Below are 17,962 nucleotides of genomic sequence, written 5' to 3'. Positions count from 1 at the left end.
ATTAAAAAGCACTGTAAAGTTCCTAAGAAAACTCGTTTCCTTTAACGTATGAAAAAGTTCACTGAAATCACAGACCTTGCAAAGACTTGTGCAGACTTGTTTACGCATAGTCTGGTACCTGGAGTTTTTAGACCCTACGCACCTATTCACACTGAAACTGAACTTAAACCAAATGTCACGCTGTCTGCCCAGCTACCTTCCAGTAACACAAGACATACTCTTGGGTCCCTTGTTAATGCTTCACTGAACTAATTAAAATGTAGAAGTAACATTGCACAGTGTAACCCGGCACCCATTGTGCACCCAGTGTGAAAAAGCACAACCAAAGGGGGAAAGAGCTTCTAAGGCAATGCACCTTTTTTGCCTGTCCCTTCAACATGTGTGAAACAATATTTTTGTTAGTCGCATGCAAACAACCTTGTGCAAAATTAATTTCATTATTTATTACAAGCTATTTGATCTACTCTAGTTACAGCAGACAGAAGTGGAGATGTCACCGAGTTTAAAGGCAACCACAGGAGCTTCTGTTCTTGCTACGGAAAAGCCATTGAGTTGACACAATTCTTGCTCTAACAATGTCAGCTGGGAAATTTCAATTGCTACGATAGGAAAGGTTATTAATTAGCTACACTAACTTTCTAGAGTTGTCTAAACAGTGCTGCTTATTAAATATCCTCAGGACTCAGGAAGAATAAGAGATGAACTTGCTACAACCTGATGGTCATAAGATATTGCATTCCTCAAAATGTACTGTGAATCGCAACAAGTAAAAAAAGCCAAGACATTAACAGAAGATAGATGGCCTGCAAGACATCATTTTACCCAGATCAGTAGCTTCTTTAAGTAAGAATCAGATCTTGAAATTGCTAAAGCATACTCCTAACATTAACATGTGTGCACATACTTAAATGGGTACACTCAGCACCCATTTAAGAAAGAATTCTGTGCAGGGCACCCTTGATATTTTTAGATTCTTTTGTTCAAATAGACTTGATCCACCAAAGCAAACATGATAAGGGAAATAGCCAATAAAATTTATGATTTAGTAAAAATTATTTTGTCTCCAGTGTTTTATGCAAAATCTATATTCTTGTTTGAGAAAACTCCACTACAGCTACTGCATTAATTCAAGTAATTGATTCCAAATAGGAAAGTCCTGAGAGCCTCATGGATAATTTTTTAAAAGTCTAGAAACTGTCTATATGTATTCAAAAAAAGTTAAAACCAATAGACAAATAGATGCATATCACTGAGACCCAAATTCTCTCCCTCTCATTGAAAAGATCTTTTCCTTTCTTCCTCCTTCCCTTCCACGCTATTTGCTATAAATCCTGTGATTTTTGTCCTGCAAGAATAATGCTGGTGCTGTACATCACACATGAGCATGAGTACACTTGTTTTATTTCAAACACCATGGAGTATCTTAGAAATAAATTTTCAAAATAAATTTGTGATAAATTTGGAGTCTTCTTTACTTGGCTCATGATACAGTAACATATCACTGCATGGCTATTTTTCCTGTAACAGTACAGGAATAATATACAGGAATAATAAATAAACTTTTCTCATTATTATAGTTTTATTGTGTCAGGAACTGCACAAACAAGAAAAACAACTCTTGCTCCACAGAACTCATTGCTTTGTAAAAACTGGAAATCTCAACCCACCACGTTCCAAAACATAATCAAATGGCTGTGCTTTACAGGAAGCACAGCAGAGATAGGTGGGGTTAAAGAAAGCACATATGATGACTTTGTGTTTCCCTGGACAGAACTACCCAGGTAGTGGGAAGCACAAAGGAAAGAATGACTAGCCTTGAGTAATGTTCATAAGTGATAAAGCTATCAGGACTAAAGAAATACAGAACAACAGCAGAATAAAACCAAGTGAAACAGAATTGACACACAGATATCCTGTACTAACAACTATCCCCTCATTGTGCTTCACCTTCCTGCTTTCCCCCAAGTCACTGAGAGAAAAGTACAAAATTCTGAGCACCAAAGGGAAAGGCTTGTCCCTTTCATGAAACATTTGGAAATCCTGAATTACATTGATTGTCCTGGAGGTAGTAACAGAGACAAGAGAAATTACATGAAAACACTTTTAATACAGTAATTCTAAGATAAGCACAGTTAACGTTACCACCTTTATATGCACTAGAAACAAGTGCACTTCTGACAGCCAGAATACTGTTTCTCTTATTGCACAGGACTGTAGGGTACTACAGCCTCTTGCCATGGGGGTTCCCAGTAGTTAGAAAAGATAATCTTCTATTATCAGTGACTACAAACATGAGTGTTGGATAGTACTATGACTCCACAACTGCAAAAAAAAGAAAAATAAAATCCTGTAATCCAGAAATCAAAATTTCTGTAGAGCTAGATAAGCATCTGACAAGATAGACAGTTTAGGCAGCTGCAGTTCAGTAGAGTACAGCTCAACTTCAAGACAGCCATAGTATACCTAACATTGGTTGAAGAGAACACAACAAAGACTGTTTTAAAACACTTAAGTATGTAATTTTCCACTGTCAAACTACATTCCTGAGACTCACAAATTACTCCTGAAAAACTATAACTGTGTTAAAGTAGACACACAAGTAATTTGCTATATGGATTCTGGTTTTGGCTTTTTACATAGCAAGTATCTGTCACAGAAACTTAAGGATCACAATTACTCACAGACGCCACCCCTTACAAATGAAGGCTTGTTTGTATGACCCTAAAGGCACTTTCTGTGCCTACTCTCAGTAGTCGGTAAGAGAAAGTCTCACATTTTATTGGTCACAAAACCCCAAATTTTATTATATTACAGTAGCTCTAAGCCTTCAAGAATCTTTCATTCTTTTCTGTAACATGAAATTTGAACTACATCCAGATTTCCTTAAATATGCACAGATATTCCCATCTGTCTGTCAACTACATCCATGTAGTCCCGGGCAGCAGAACCGTAATTTCTATCAAAGAGCTTTGCAAAGAATTGGAAACATCTATAAAATTCATGTTACATGTTTATCTCAGGGTCAAATTAACTCAAGTGTGGTGGCACATTGCACTCTGAACTATCATGTTTTAGAGGTAATTTCACTGCAATTCAAAAGAGCAAATAGGTTTTCAGAAGTTAGATAGCTGAAATAGGTTTACAGAAGTGTGAATTGGCCCACTCTCCCTTTTTCATTCAGTTACCAACGGAAAAGCCTACAGAGATGAATGATAAAGAAATAAGCTTCCTCTCACTGAAACACAGCCATACTTGGAACCATGCCATCTCCCTCAGCTTCAACAAGGCCAGCAGGAGGCCGCCCATTTCTAATACTCCTGTTCTCAGGCTCACCCACATGCCTATCCCACCAGCAGAACTAGGAAAGAAGGTTCAAAGAAACTTGCCTACTGGGGATGAGCACTGGGAAAACCAAAGAGCACCATTCTGCAGTGTTCTGAAAAACCTTACCAAACCATCAGTTCCTTGGGGGGGAAAAGCAGGCAGCCAGGAGTAACAAACACACACAAACAAACAAACACGAACACCAATACCAACACATTTGCTCTAGGGCAGGCTTCCAACGACAAAAGCACAAATAGGAAGAGAGGTTTAAACATAGTAAGAGGAATGAACACCTTGGAGAAGAGAATGCCATCTAACAGGTACTTCCAAAATGCTTGTCACCACATACCCTTACATTCATATTTGTAATTACCTTCCAGTATGCTATCCCTACACCTAGTACACCTCATCTCTTTGACACAAGCTCTTCAGATCTATGCTTTTCTTGATCAAAAAACATTCTCACTACTTGTTACAGAAGTCATTAACTTCCTAAGGGTATTTTGAAACAACTATTTCTTTCTGCAATCCAGCTTCCTAAAAAGAACTTATTAAAATATATGGGATAATATTTTAAAAAATTAACTCTCTCTGTGGATAATCCTGTCAAGAATAATTCTGATAAACACCAGATGACTGAATGTCAAGTTACATAGTAACTGCTTGCTCCTTTGTCCATCCAGTTCACCTCATCCTCCAAAAGCCACTTCAGTTGTTTAATTTGAGTATATTCACTGTTACCCAACAATTTAACTATCAATTCAAGCTTCACTTCCTGTGGATCACTCAGCTGTGCATATCTGCAGACTCCTCACAACTTCCAAACACTTTGGACTATTTCTACGTTTGGCACAACATTTCTATATGTATTCCAACATAGAGGTTTCATTGTAGATTTGCTACTAAGTGTAACAGATTCCACAAAGAATACAGTAATCCATGATAAAGAATGTTCTACCTCTGCTTCCAAGAAAATGTATGTGGTCTGAAGGAGCTCTTTAAGTGGCAGCAGCAGATCATCACTAAAACTCTTAAAGCACTCTGCATCCACTCACTTAAACACAGCTGAACTATACAATAGACTGTGTTTCTAATGAGCAGATGAGAGGAAATCAGTTGTTAGTAACAATTGTAAAACCAGACAAGGATAAGAGCTGGAGTTTTAAATAAAGCAGAACAGACACTGCTCTGAAAGTAACCTATTTCCACTTCTATAACAAAACTCAGCAACTGGGTATTTCCCAGAAGGATGCTGTTGGCATTTAAATAATTTAGGACAACTCTTCATTCTCTATCTTCCCTCTAAGGGCCAGACTAATCTTCCTACACTGAGAATTGAGACTTCTCTGCAGAGGAGTTCAGATCATTAAGTCATGCTCCTGTTGCCTCACATTCCTTTAATAAGCCTGTCTTTTCCCACACAGACTCTGCCTTAAATTACACCAAATCAAGACTCCCCGGTTCACTCGCACAGAATCAGTATAGGATCAGAAATGTGGAGTAACAAACTCTATGCGCACACAACCATGAAACAGCTACTTATTTTCTGTGCTTCAGTTTCTACCTTGCTCAACATACTTTACAGGAATACTGTCAGGATTAGTCTATCTTAATAATTAAACCTTATTTAGAGAGTAAAGGGCTTTTAGAAGATAATGCAAAGAATATATTAAAACAAAAATATTTACTGAAGGTTTGCTACCAACTGTGTCACATCTTGAAGCACAGTAAATTCAGATGTAAGTGAAGTTTATAGCATGCTTTTGGAGTAAGCCTATTTTTGAGAAGAAAGCTCAGTACCAGCAAGTCACCACTAGGTACATACATGCTCCTTTATAAAGAGAGATCACATGAGAAGTTAACAGCCAACTAGGGAAAGAAACAACAGCCATTTGTTGGGACACTCAGATTCAACCTGTGTAAGACTGAAAAAAAAAAAAAAAAAGAAAAAAAAAAGTGTTTTTTTGAAGGGATGAAGAATGCTTTGGAAAAAGAGCTAAGTGAAAAATACATTACTTTCTTATGTTAATACCATTTACCAAACTTGACAGGCAGTTGTATTCTTTTGGATGTAGATTCTTTTCAATGCACATGAAAAGCATTGTTACACTTTTGCATTGATGAAAGCAGATTACATCCCTTACAATTCCTTACTGGTAACTTTGTCTAATGAATAATAATAGTAAGTCACAGTTTAAGGGCATTGGCTTTGCTGTGTGTTGGCTCTTTGAGAAACAAAAAGGGTATCTCAAGAAGAGGTTCAGTTCTGGGAAACAAGTATAAAGAAAACCTGGAATATTTCATTGTACCAGAGTTTTTCATTCTTCATCTGTTATTGATGGTAGATACATATACAACTTTCTAAAATTAGGGAGAAATTTCAAGTTGATAGAGATTACAAAACTGAAGAGTAAGGCTTATTTGTGATAAAGCAGATGTTGTGAAGACAGCATACTTGCAAATTCTTACACTATTTATACTTCACTCTGATTGTTATCCACTTGACTATTTACTCCCTTTTCTTTCTGGATCATCTACAGAAGTACTCAGAGGCTCAGAACTGACATTACATGGTAACTTTTAGATGGAATCTGCCATTATCAGTGTTAGGGCATCAAGACAATGTGATTTCTCAAGACATTTGTGTATTCACTCAAAGTACTTGAGCTGGTTCAGTCTCCAGAAGGTAACTGGTTAGGCTTACTGTGGCTAAAGGCAGCCACACAGATGGCATTTCTGTCGGCCTTTGTCCTCACCACTGTATAGGTGTCGCAAATTTTTTAAATGCCACAACAGGTGATACTTTATTCTGCATCTAAAAGGTTCTAAGGTTCCAACAGCTATGGCTTTCCTTTTTAGGAAATATAGCTGGAAGAGGAGGTTTCAATGCATTAATTCAGCTGGAAAATAAAGGGTAAAAAAATACTTTCATTTTACATACATTTCACTCTATTAAAAGCCAACCTGATAACAAAATTCAGCACTTGCTCCTACGGCCCTTTTAAAGGGAGGCACTGTATTTTAAAATAGCAAAAAATGTGACACAGCATGGTGACAAGTACAAGATCAATGTCAGACATAATGCCTACATGTTCAAATTCCTATTTATCTGCCTTTATATAATGAAGTATATTGCTAATTTAAGTACATATCATTCCTGTTTAAGAGCAGATTTCCAGATCTGGGAGAAAAGCATTCCCAGGACAATGGAACTCTATAAAGTGCAAACCAAACTCTGATTACTTGCCTAAATAAATTTAAGTATCATCAAGACACTTCAAAAATACATCAAAGTACAATGTATTTCAGTACAGGCATAAAGGAGGTGCTTAGTAAGAATCTAACGCCATGATACTTATGTTCATAGCACTAATTTATACACCACATTCAAACAAGTTTAAAGCTAGTTCAGACCTCCTTGCAACCACAGTAACTCATCTCCCTCAAAAAAAATTGTTTGACATGATCATTTTAGTTGAGCAACACAAATGCCTGAGAAACTGCACATGTTTATTTCAAATTAGATACTTTGAGCACTTTATTGGCTCTCAAATGTGCAGTATGGTTAGGAAGTAAGACCTCAGATTAAAAACTTAAATTCAGCTTTATTTTAATCATCAATCATTTCTGAAAGCGTTTATATTTTATGCCGAATTCCTTCATGACCAACACTTTAAACTGCTATCTCAGACTTCAGATAGACCTTCTTTGTAAAGCTTCAAAATACAGATGGTTTCAGAAAACTAGTGAAAGGAAGTGAAACACAGACCTATTAATTTAATTTTCACATACATATTCCTGGCTCCCATGCTTTAAGAGTGATACACAGCTGAATATTTCAAGATAATAATTCAAAAAAAGTCACTATCAAGCACCAATAAAACTTTCTGTTCTGTAGGAGTGAGGGATGTCTCTCAACTCCCTAGCAATGACTTTAACTTTACTCTCTGGGCAGATTTGACTTGAAGGATGTCATCATTGTGTAGGACAGTTGCACTGCTGCTCCTACTAATCTGCACAATTAGGATTGCTTTTTCCAGGAAAACTCCTCATGAACCTTAAAAGCACCTATATTGGGTTTACATGGCCAGGTTTTAGTAGCAGGTGGTTGGTTACAGGAGTTGGCTTTCCACAAGATCTGCTGGAAGCTTCCACTGTGTCCAGGAGAGCCAGGAGATTCCTCAGCAGACCATGGTGCAGCCAGCCCGTGGCGAGGCAGCTGTGCCCCTGCAGCCCATGGAGGACCACAGGGATGCAGAGATCCACGTGCACCTGCGGAGGAGACCTACACTGCAGCAGGTGGATGTTGAGAGGAGTCTGTGACACCTGGGAGGCCCACGCTGAGCACGCTCCTGGCAGGGATCTGCAACCCCATGGAGACAGAAGCTCACACTGGAGAAGGTTTCCTGCTAGGACTTGTGACCCTGTGGGGAATCCAGGCTGGAGTAGCTTGCTCTTTAAGGACAGCACCCCAAGGAAGAATGGCCCATGATGCAGCAGTTCCCGCTATTGCCTGTGGAGAAGTTCATGGAGAACTGTCTCTCATGCAAGGAACCCTACACTGAAGCAGGAGAAGGACTCCTCTCCCTGAGCAGCAGCAGGGATGAACTGCAATGAACTCACCTAACCCCTATTCCCTGTCTCCCTGTGCCACTGGTGGAAATGAGGTAGAGCTAATAAAGAGGGAAGGGAGGGGGATGGTGTTTTAAGGTCTGTTTTTACTTCTCATTTTCCTGCTCTAATTTTGTTAAATTCAGTTAATATCTCTAACTCGAGTCTGTTTGGTCTATGACAGTATCTGGTGAGTGAGCTCTCTTAAGGATCTTATCTCAATCCATTAGCCCTTTTGTTACACATTCTCCACCCTGTCCAGTTGAAGAAGGGAGTTAAAGAGTGGCTTTTGTGGGTGCCTGGTATTCAGTCAGAATCAGCCCACTACAGCTCTACACACAAGCTCTGCAATTCCAACTAACAGTGGGGAAAGTGGACTGTGCTCCTCACTATGGCAAGACAACAAAGGTAGAGTTCTTCCCCTCAAGCCTTACTCATCTACAGTGTAAAGGCAAAAGGCCTCTGTACTATCCCACATTTCCACAACAGATGAGGAAAACCAGAAAGCTAGTATTGTGGACTAAAAAGGGATTACTAACATTATCACTCAGCTGTGGTATATTGGATTGTCATGTGCATGAGAACTGTGATACCACTGAGGCTTTGTTACTGTATGCATAGATGACAGACACAACAGATAATTTAAAATCTGGAATTGAAGTGAGACAAACTACATGACACCTAGGCAACAGGCACTGGCAACAGCATTAGCTGGATGAGCAACAAGAGGGAGGTAGGTTATTAGTAACTGGACTCTATAAACATGCAGATCCCAGGCACATCCTGCAGTAAAGCTGCTGGAGTGCAGAAATGCCAAACGCCAGTATCAGCCAGAAAAGGGATCACAAAAATGGAAGCTTAAAAATATTGACAAAAACCATTCGCTGAATTACAAAATGTTCAAAGATCTCTACTAGTTATTTATTTCCTTATTTGCTAAAGTACAGGTCAAATGCAGGAATCTAATGTTCCTGTAATACCCCTCTGCCTGAGAATACTTGGATAGCCAGAGATCAAGACCTCAAGAAATTTCCAAGCTCTTTCTGCATTCAAAACCTTTTCTTTCCTTGCCCATAAGAGCAACCTCTTAGACTGATTAGATGCTCACTCAGGCATCATAATACCCTCAAAATAAAAGGATGGTTCCTTTCCTTCCCTCTATTTGCCCAACCTCTTACAAAACAGCTGTTCTTGTAGACATCTTGGCCTCCTATTCCACTCTGAAAAACAGTTCTGCCACATTTAGCTGTGAACGCGCCTTAACAAGACATCCCAATCTTTCCCTCCCTTGCCATGCCAGCTCTTCTGTCGTCATGAATCTCTCCAACCACAGACACCAGCTGAACTTTAGCCATGGAACTGACTGCTTGTTCAGTACCTTTAGATAGGAAACATGACAAATGGGAGGTGCCCTGACAAGGGAAGCTATTTCTGCTAATTATAGAGTCACCCAAGTCCATCCCCATCAGTGCTTCCAGCTGCAAGTTGCTGTGATCAAGAGTCATGTGTCTGATGTCATTCATCTTCCTGACTGAGGAGTAGACATCTCTCTTAGGTAATTTTAACTGATGTTTAGATCATGTTCTTCCTCCATACCTTTAAAAAATTAAAAATTGGAAAAAATGAAATATGTATTCTCTCAAGTCCAGTTACAAATATTTCAAAGTTGTTTAAACACACATTTTGAGTTAAATCCCTCTACACTCTCCCTAAGCACTTCTCTAGAAGACAGCAAATGGAAAAATGTAATTCTTTAGTAAAATGAAGGTGCTTTTTTTGTTTGTAATATTGTATTTACTTATAGTAAATACAACAATATTACAAACAAAAAAAGCACCTTAATTAGGACTCTAAAATGAATCTCTGTTTGAAAATTACTCTGTTGAACTCTATGTGCAGGAAATAAAGAAAGGGAAGGTTAAATTCTCCACTTAAATCTATGTGATAAGAGAAGCACATATATATATGAATTTGTTTACTGTATGTGATGTATTCATTATCTCAGTCCTAGTTACTACAATATCTCTAATGGAAGCTTTTATTTGAGCTATTCCATACAGTTTCCTAGAAGGAAAACACCCTACCAGGAAACACTAATTCACTGAATTATAATACCCTTTGTGAAGTATAGGAAAAAAGATATTAAGCAAAGTCTTATGAAAATTCATATACAGCTAAATTCTAGAAGTCAGAGCATATGAATGTGTGTGCCTTCCCACTACAAGGTACATCAAACAAGATTTCATTTTTCTGTTCTACACTGCTTGCCTTCAGTTATTGAAAAGTTCTTTCTAAAGAAGCAGCTCCTTAAATGAGTAGGATCATTAAATTTTTAAGATACACTATTGACTAGAACAAAATTATTTCTAGTAACACTAGATATAAATTAGAAGAAAATCTTATTTTTTCCACAAAGTAAATATTCTCACAATCCTTCTGTACTTACAGAGGGACTTATCTCTATCTCCCAATACATGCATACGAAGCTGGAGTAATAAAACCAAGATACAGGACCCTCTAGCAGACTAATTTTTTCTTAACTTTTAAATACAAGGAACTTCATTACAGACACTTTTACTACATGACAAAGTGTGCTCACACTGCTTGTTGGAGGATCACTCTACTGTTACATGGCTACAACTGACTTTGCATGTCTGCTCTGGTCACCCACAGCCAGTCCCAGGGGCTTCCACTTAGCAGAGGAAACATCTGCAAGGTTAAGCAAAGGGTAGTCATGAATTACACACAATCACATGGGTGAAACATGCAGTTTCAATATATATAGTTCAAACGTACTTTCCCCTCACAGAGAAACACAACTAGTTCACTTTCATTGCTTTGCAGAATTTATGATTTACTGAGTGTAACCACATTGAGCTTTCCTGCACAACAAAAAATTCCACGACCAAATAAATGTATCTGGGAAAGTCTCGTAAGTACCAAAACTCGCAAAATGCTTATGTGAGAGACCACCTTGACTCAAGGTACTAAACCAAATGGTTTTGTGTGACTCCCTTCCTCCCTTCCAAACATGCTCTACTTGTAAGCTTTCTTAATTTCGGGGAGGCTTTTATTTTTGCTTGCTAACTTCCTGACTAGTTACAAAAAGTTACTCCTCACTAAATAGCTGAGAAAGATATACAGAAATTCCCTCATAACATAAAATTCAGTGTCAAATAGAATAGCAGGAAAAAAAAATCTAGTACATATTTAATAGCTAGTACATAGCCATTAAATATTCTAGCCTTGATAAGAAGACTCCACTACCATGATTGCAATGTATCAAAAGTTAACAGTATATCCAAAATTTAAAGCAGCTGTTCAGAGAAACAAGTCCGAACCACAACTTAGATTAGGGCGTTTTTGAAGTGTTTGCACTGATCTGCCAATTATGCTGAATTCAGTAGTTTTAACTTAGATACTCACAAGAATCAATAGTGTATATTTCAAAGCAATTGTACAGCTTTGCATAATAAATCATCAGTGAAGTAACAACTGCAGCAAAAAATCAAGTATAGGGAACAAAAAAATAACATAGAACAACACAAATACTTCACAATATTTCAGCGTATGGTATCATACAGCCTGCTATAAACCAGTCTGAGCATTTATTTCTACTGAGGGGATAAACACAGGAACTCAAATCTACAACCAAATTTTTTCGTATCCAACGCACTGGTACCCAGTGTTTTCTTAAAACCATGTAAACTATGGACGCTCAATTTTTCCAACAAACTGACACCTCAAGTAATAACTAGTACTGCAAAAACACCACAGCTAGTAATTCTGAAATGCATACAAGCTAAAAACATCCCAGGGTGTCAACAAATCAAACTCTCTCAATTACTGCCTAGCTAGATATCTCACCTGTTCCAGTATTTTAACATAATCATTAACTATCTGGGACAGTATAAATGGAACACTAAAACTAGAAAATGCAGAGACATCTAAGAAAGCAAAACCACACTATTTACACAGTACAAAGAGTACCCATGAATTTTTTAAAAACCTGTAAGGAAATTAGTGAATTATACTTCGTAAGTATGGAAATAATGTCTACACCTGGGGAAACCTGAGGAATCTGGTCAAAGGTATATTATGTGTGAAGGAATGTACCTAATACACCCAAGGCACAAAGTTTAAAAATTTGAGATCTGCTAACAAATCACAACACTGATAATAATTTTAAGTTTTAGCCAGACCAAGTACAAAACAATAAATATTTAGTGCTTAGTTGAAAATAATACTGATACAATGTACATCTATTTGATATTAAAACAGTAGTGACTGAAGTAAATGAATCAAGTAAGTTCACCTGTAGGGTCCTTCCAACACCAATGCAGTAGAGCTCTTCCTCTCCTAGCAGTGACAGAACAGATGAAAAAGCCATCCTCATTACATGCTCTGCTCTGATGACAGGAATGGAGTCAGATGGCTTCTGTCATGATTCTGGTTACAAGTACACCTCTGCTCTTTCTCTGGCTGACAGTATTCTCATTTACTGCATAATAACAATTACACCGACTACCTTATATTCAATTTTCAAACTTTTTGCTATGAAGTTGTTTAGGATATGTTTTTTTTTCCTCCCCTTGAATGAAAGTTGCTTTAAATATTATCCACATGACCTCACAGACATTTTGACTATAGATGCCATATTGGCTCTGAACAGTCAGTTGAATGTGTACATACTTGAACAAGTTGACATACGATAAACTTATTAGACAACATAAATTTCTACAGTGTTAAAATTAGGACATGTTCTCTTAAAGGATTACAAAACTGTTCTAATAAATTAAATGCAGTGGTTTTGCCAATAATATGATTTATAGCTTAGCAAAATATATCTGTTCAGTATATCACAAAATATCACTAAAGACTGACAGTCAAGAGTTTAAGATATAATAATTTATTAAGTCAAGCGATTCCTTTAGGACAGTCTGTTCTGGCTTTAGAGTTCAACTTCTTTAGAAAATTGAATAAACTGGCTGGCAGACTTTAATTGCTTATATGATTCAGGCTGTTATTTCAAACAAGGTGAATGAACCCAAAAAACTATTTATTCTTCTGCATTCACACCATCATTAACAAACTGACACGCAAGTAAAGTTCGGGTCCTGACAAGTGAACTTTTATGACAATTTTACTTGTCTTCCCTTAGAACCAAATGAAGTATGAGTTATATACACAGCATAGTTATCACTTCCAGCAACATCTGTAGTACAGAAACCTGGAATGGTTCTAATCCAAAATTAAATGTTTTAAAGCTGATATAAGTGTACTATGTTTTTCTTTAACAGGGCAAAATAATATCAGTAGCACTGTGGTCTCAGTAGTCTAACATAAAACAACGTTTCAATCACAATTTTGGGGAATTATTCTTTTATGATCTCTACTAATGTTTCTCAGTCATCAGTGCTTCCAAGGGAACCCACCAAAACAAAGACCAACCTAGAAATAAGGATAAATAAGACTGACCTCCTCTGATGCCATTTCTACCTTGGAACTCTTTTAGTGTCCCTGTCCTACTACTGTAAATATTTTTTTGACAAACATTTACATCTGGAAGTCAGAAGCAGGGAGATTCATCTACTGTACCACTGCACTGACTGCTACCAACTGTACAAAACTTTATAGAAATTGCCTCTAGTCTTCTGCTCAGTGCGACAGAAATTCGAATTAATATATCTAGGTGACAAATATAGTTAAGACTATATAAAGTTTGAATTTCCAGAAAGCTGAAGAAGCCAAATACCCATGTTTCCAGACTCCATTCCAAAGGAAGGCATGTCCTAGCTTCTGGCACTATACCACCTCAGAGAGTTTTCATAACTCAGCTTCTGCTCTGAACACCAATCCCTCACAAACTGGTCCCGAAAGTGCTCCATCACAGTACCAATCAGATATGAACCACCATACTGCCAAGAGTTAAATAAATATCAAACAAAGTGGTAACATTAGAAATTCAATTCTCTAACTGAAACTTATGTTACAGCAAAAAAAAGAAATAAGATCAGCATGCCTGGAGGTACTTCAAACACATGTAGATGTGTCATTCAGGGACGTGGTTTAATGATGGACTTGGCAGTCCTGGATTTAAAGTTGGATTCTATGATCTTGAAGGTCTATTCTAACCTACACGATTCTATGATTCCAAGATTTACTTAATTTACAGCTTATCAATCATGGAACTTGGGTTTGAAAAATACTTCCCTCAAGAACAGGACTGATTTCTAAAACAACATTTTTCCCCCTAAAATAATTACTTGCACAACATATGGTTCTGTTTTAAACTCAGATAACTGTTATGGCCTTTGAGATAAGCAGAAATGCCTTAATATTTGTCCCAGTAAAAGCTAGGCCAGGATTATATAGAGACACATAAAATCAATTACTTCTTGGATATAAAACTCTCAAGGCCAACAGGAAGGCTGGAAATATAAACCAAAAATACTGTTGCCCGATGCCCTACCAAGCTGTAATTCTTGTCAGTCAGTGCTATTCCAATATTTCACTCATCAGTATTCCTCCTTCTCAAATTTTTATAATTACAGTCATCATCAGAAAGAAGGTTTGAAAAATTCACCAACTACAGGGAAACAGAAACATTCTCTGGAGAGCTCAATGCCCACATAACAACCTTGGTGAATTTAGTATTTTAATTAGCAGAAAATTCTAGACATTTTAGCTGTGCAACTACATAATGGAAGGCAACTGAAGTGATGCACCATTGCTTTCCCAGGCATGCATTTACCTTGAGTACTGCCTACTGCATTCAAAGCCTTAACATAATGATATCTGCAAGGCTCTGCTCAGCATCAACATTACAGTCCAGAGCTATGCTGACAGCAGTCTTGATCAAATTCATGTCAATACTAAATCAGTTTGGAAGAGCTAAAAGCAGTGGTACAGGAAGTTAAAATGCTTTAATAGGACATAGTTCCCAGTCTCACTTTTTTCTCCCAAAATAAATAAATGTGAGAAATCAAAGTGAAAGCTAGAGAAAGCTACACAATAAATGCTTGCTTTTGTTTCAGATACTATAGCCTAGGAACGATAAAGCTCCTTTCCTTTGAGCAGTGAAACTGGTCAGAACTTAAGACATTTTTAACAAAAACTGTTAAGAGAAACTAATTCCTCATGAGGATGAAGTGACACAGCATGCTGATCAAAATCAGAAGCACCTTCTCCTTCCTGGCAGTGGTATTAATGGATGGTGATGTGTTTCTTAGCAAGGCAGAAGAAACTTATGAAGCCTTCTTGGCTGAACTTTCAAAAGTCTTGATTAAAGGTCTATGAATAGCGTTATCCAGAAAAAATTGAATTTGGTTGGTTTTTCTCAAACCAAAGATTATGCTTGTGATTTAAGTTTTTGTAAGGGAAATGCTGACAGTAACACCTAAGTTACAGTATCACAGTTCAAAACGTTTTACTTAGGTCAGGCTGATGAGGAATATCACAATTATAATTTTGACTTTTAATTTCAATTCTGTGATGAGTATAATAAAACCAGAACACTGAGTTTGTTAAAAAACCTTTTCACAAAAATTAATTTTTTAAGTACATTAAGCATGCAAACAGAAGAACAGCTTAATATATTGAAACTTGAGATTTTTGCTACCACTTCCTGCTCCACCAATAGCTAACTCCCTTTCAGTTGTGTTTGTAGTTTACTTTTTGACATGAAATTTTTTTGCTTTACTTAATACGCATTTAAGACTAGTCAGTACCCCACTTGTTTATGCAAATATACCCACTCAAAAATTAAACTTTACCAGTGTATCTATTTGGTTATGGGTACTGGCATAGTTGTAGCTCTGTTTGAAGAAACCTTCCTTACTCTTCTACTCATGTAAATATGAAATGGGAAACAATCCTACAAGTTTATGTAGTACATCTACATTTTTAGAGTTTGGACTGATTGTTACAGCACAGGCATGCGCTGGACAAAACACTTTGCAAAGGCAAATCTGAAATATCTTGATGTTCCAAATACAAGCTTGCTTTTTCAACAGTGAGAGAGATTCCAATTTCTTATGTTCAATCGTTTGTTTAGGGCAAAGGCATCTACATCAGGAACTGCTGAAGCAGGGCCCCTGTCGCTGTCCTCCTCAGGGCAAGGCACATGCCCAGCTCTGTGCCAAAGGCTGCTTTTCCTGCTTGAGGCCCATGGACACAGCCTATGCTCGACTTCCTAAAACAAACACAACTCCCTGAGAAAACATGAGACGACTCTCTTTGTCAAGCATCTGTGTTTTTGATCTGTCATGTGTTACTGGGCCACCTTTACACTGTAAAACCCAACCTCCGTACATTTACACAAATATTTTTCATTAGCAGTTCTGCTTTAAAGATGGGTTAATAGCCAGGAATTAAATCCTCTTCGGGTATGAACTGCGGATAGGCTGAGCAGAAGCAAAGGTCCCTGGAAGGTCTTCCAGGCCTGTGCCGATGTGTCACAAACTCATCACCAGTGCCAGCCCCCGACTCCGCGGCCCGGAGGGGCCGCCCTGCCCCCGACACCAGGCCTCGTTCGTCCTGGCCGGACGTGGAACATCTCCCAAGCATCCATCCCTATTATCCACAGGCAGCGATTACTCGTGACTCAGAGGATTTGGGGCTGGCTTGTTTGTGCGGCCCCGCGCCAACTCCGGAGTTCCCGGCACCGCACATCTGCGGGAGAGCAAGCCCAGGGCAGCTGGGCCAAATCCCAGAATCCCGGCCGCAGTTTTAAGGACTTCCCAGAGGAGATTTCCGTCCATCCCCACAAATAATAAATAAATAAATTAACAACACACAAAAAAACCCAAAACAAACAAACAAAAAACCCCGGAGCGAATTTTGGAGCAGTCGAGTTCGAAGGAGGAGACGGGGCTGGGGGCAGAGAAGGGAAGTACGGGGACACCAGCCGGCCGTGGCGGCGGTCCTGAGAGGCTCCAGGGACCCCGCCGCGGCCGGCCGGGAGAAAGGCCGCTTTGTTCCCCCTCCCCCGCGGCCGCCTCCCGGCCCGCGAGCCGGAGGCGGACGGGCGGCGTCACTGCCCGGTACCTACCGCAGCAGGAGACGACGAGGAGCAGGAGTTGCGCTGACCTCCAAGCCGGGGAGCCCTCTGCGCTCCCCCAAGGGGCCATAACACCCGCCCGCGGGGAGGCGGCGCGGAGCCGGAGCTGCCACCGCCGCGCCCCCGACACGGAGCCGGAGCTGCCGCCGCCGCCGCCGCCGCAGGAGGGGCCGGCGGCGCCTCGCCCCCTCGCCTGCCGGAGCCGCCGCCTCGGGGAGCGCTAGCGGCCCGCACGCCTCGGCCGCCCGCCCGTCCGCCGAGCCATGAGCCGCCGCCACCGCCGCCGGCCTCGGCCTCCCTCCCCGCGCGCCGCTTCCTCCTCCCGGCTGGGCTCCGCCGCGGCTGCGCACTGCCGGCACGAGCGCATGGAGCCGCTCCCGGCAGCCGCGGGCCGGGCGGGCGAGCGGGGCGGAGCGGCGGCCCCCAGACGGCGGGGGCGGGCCCGAGCCGCCGCGCTCGGCGCAGCGCCGCCCTGCCCGCTCCTCCTTCGGCACCTCCTCCTTCCCCTCCCACCCCGTCGGGGCAGCAGCCGCCGAGTTTCGGCCCGCCCCGTCCCAGCGAGGCAGCCCCCGCCAGCAGCGGGGCTGGGGCCGCTTCCGGAGATTGGAGGGTGAATGTGCCGGCGGCTGAGCAGCCCCAAACCCCGGCCCACACAGGACAACCCAGTGGGTGTTTGAGTGCCCTGGCTCTCCGCCCTGAGTAAAACTGCCTGAATCCGAGCGCAGTCTGTAAGCACAGGGGTACTCTGGCAGCTGGTGGCTGCTGTGCTTCTGACCTCCAAATCTGCATTTCAGCAGCGAGACCGAAAAATTACCGTGGGAGCACAAAAACCACAACTGCTGTACATGCAAAATTATGGACCCCATAGAAATTCCTTGTGACACTTCCTGTTCGATTACAGTTCCTGTTTTCCTGCTGCACAGTTACCTGTTGTCAAAAGCAAGTGGGATTCACAGCACAATTTTG

General features: G+C 40.2%; 1 protein-coding gene across 1 annotated transcript in view; it reads right to left on the bottom strand.

The window, feature by feature from the left end:
- The window catches only part of LRP12 (LDL receptor related protein 12), a 50,142-nt gene extending 32,716 nt beyond the window's left edge, over positions 1–17,426 (bottom strand). Inside the window, exon 1 of the mRNA XM_071421397.1 lies at positions 16,988–17,426. Within this exon, the coding sequence (XP_071277498.1) occupies positions 16,988–17,066 (79 nt within the window). The 5' untranslated portion in view covers positions 17,067–17,426. The remainder of the gene's footprint in view (positions 1–16,987) is intronic.
- Positions 17,427–17,962: the final 536 nt, after the last annotated feature.

The sequence above is a fragment of the Agelaius tricolor genome, unplaced genomic scaffold (assembly GCF_023055355.1).
Source record: "Agelaius tricolor isolate 1412-34295 unplaced genomic scaffold, bAgeTri1.0.p SCAF_2, whole genome shotgun sequence".
Lineage (NCBI taxonomy): Eukaryota > Metazoa > Chordata > Aves > Passeriformes > Icteridae > Agelaius > Agelaius tricolor.
Note: the sequence above shows the minus strand (reverse complement) of the source record. Positions and strands in the feature narration are given on the sequence as shown.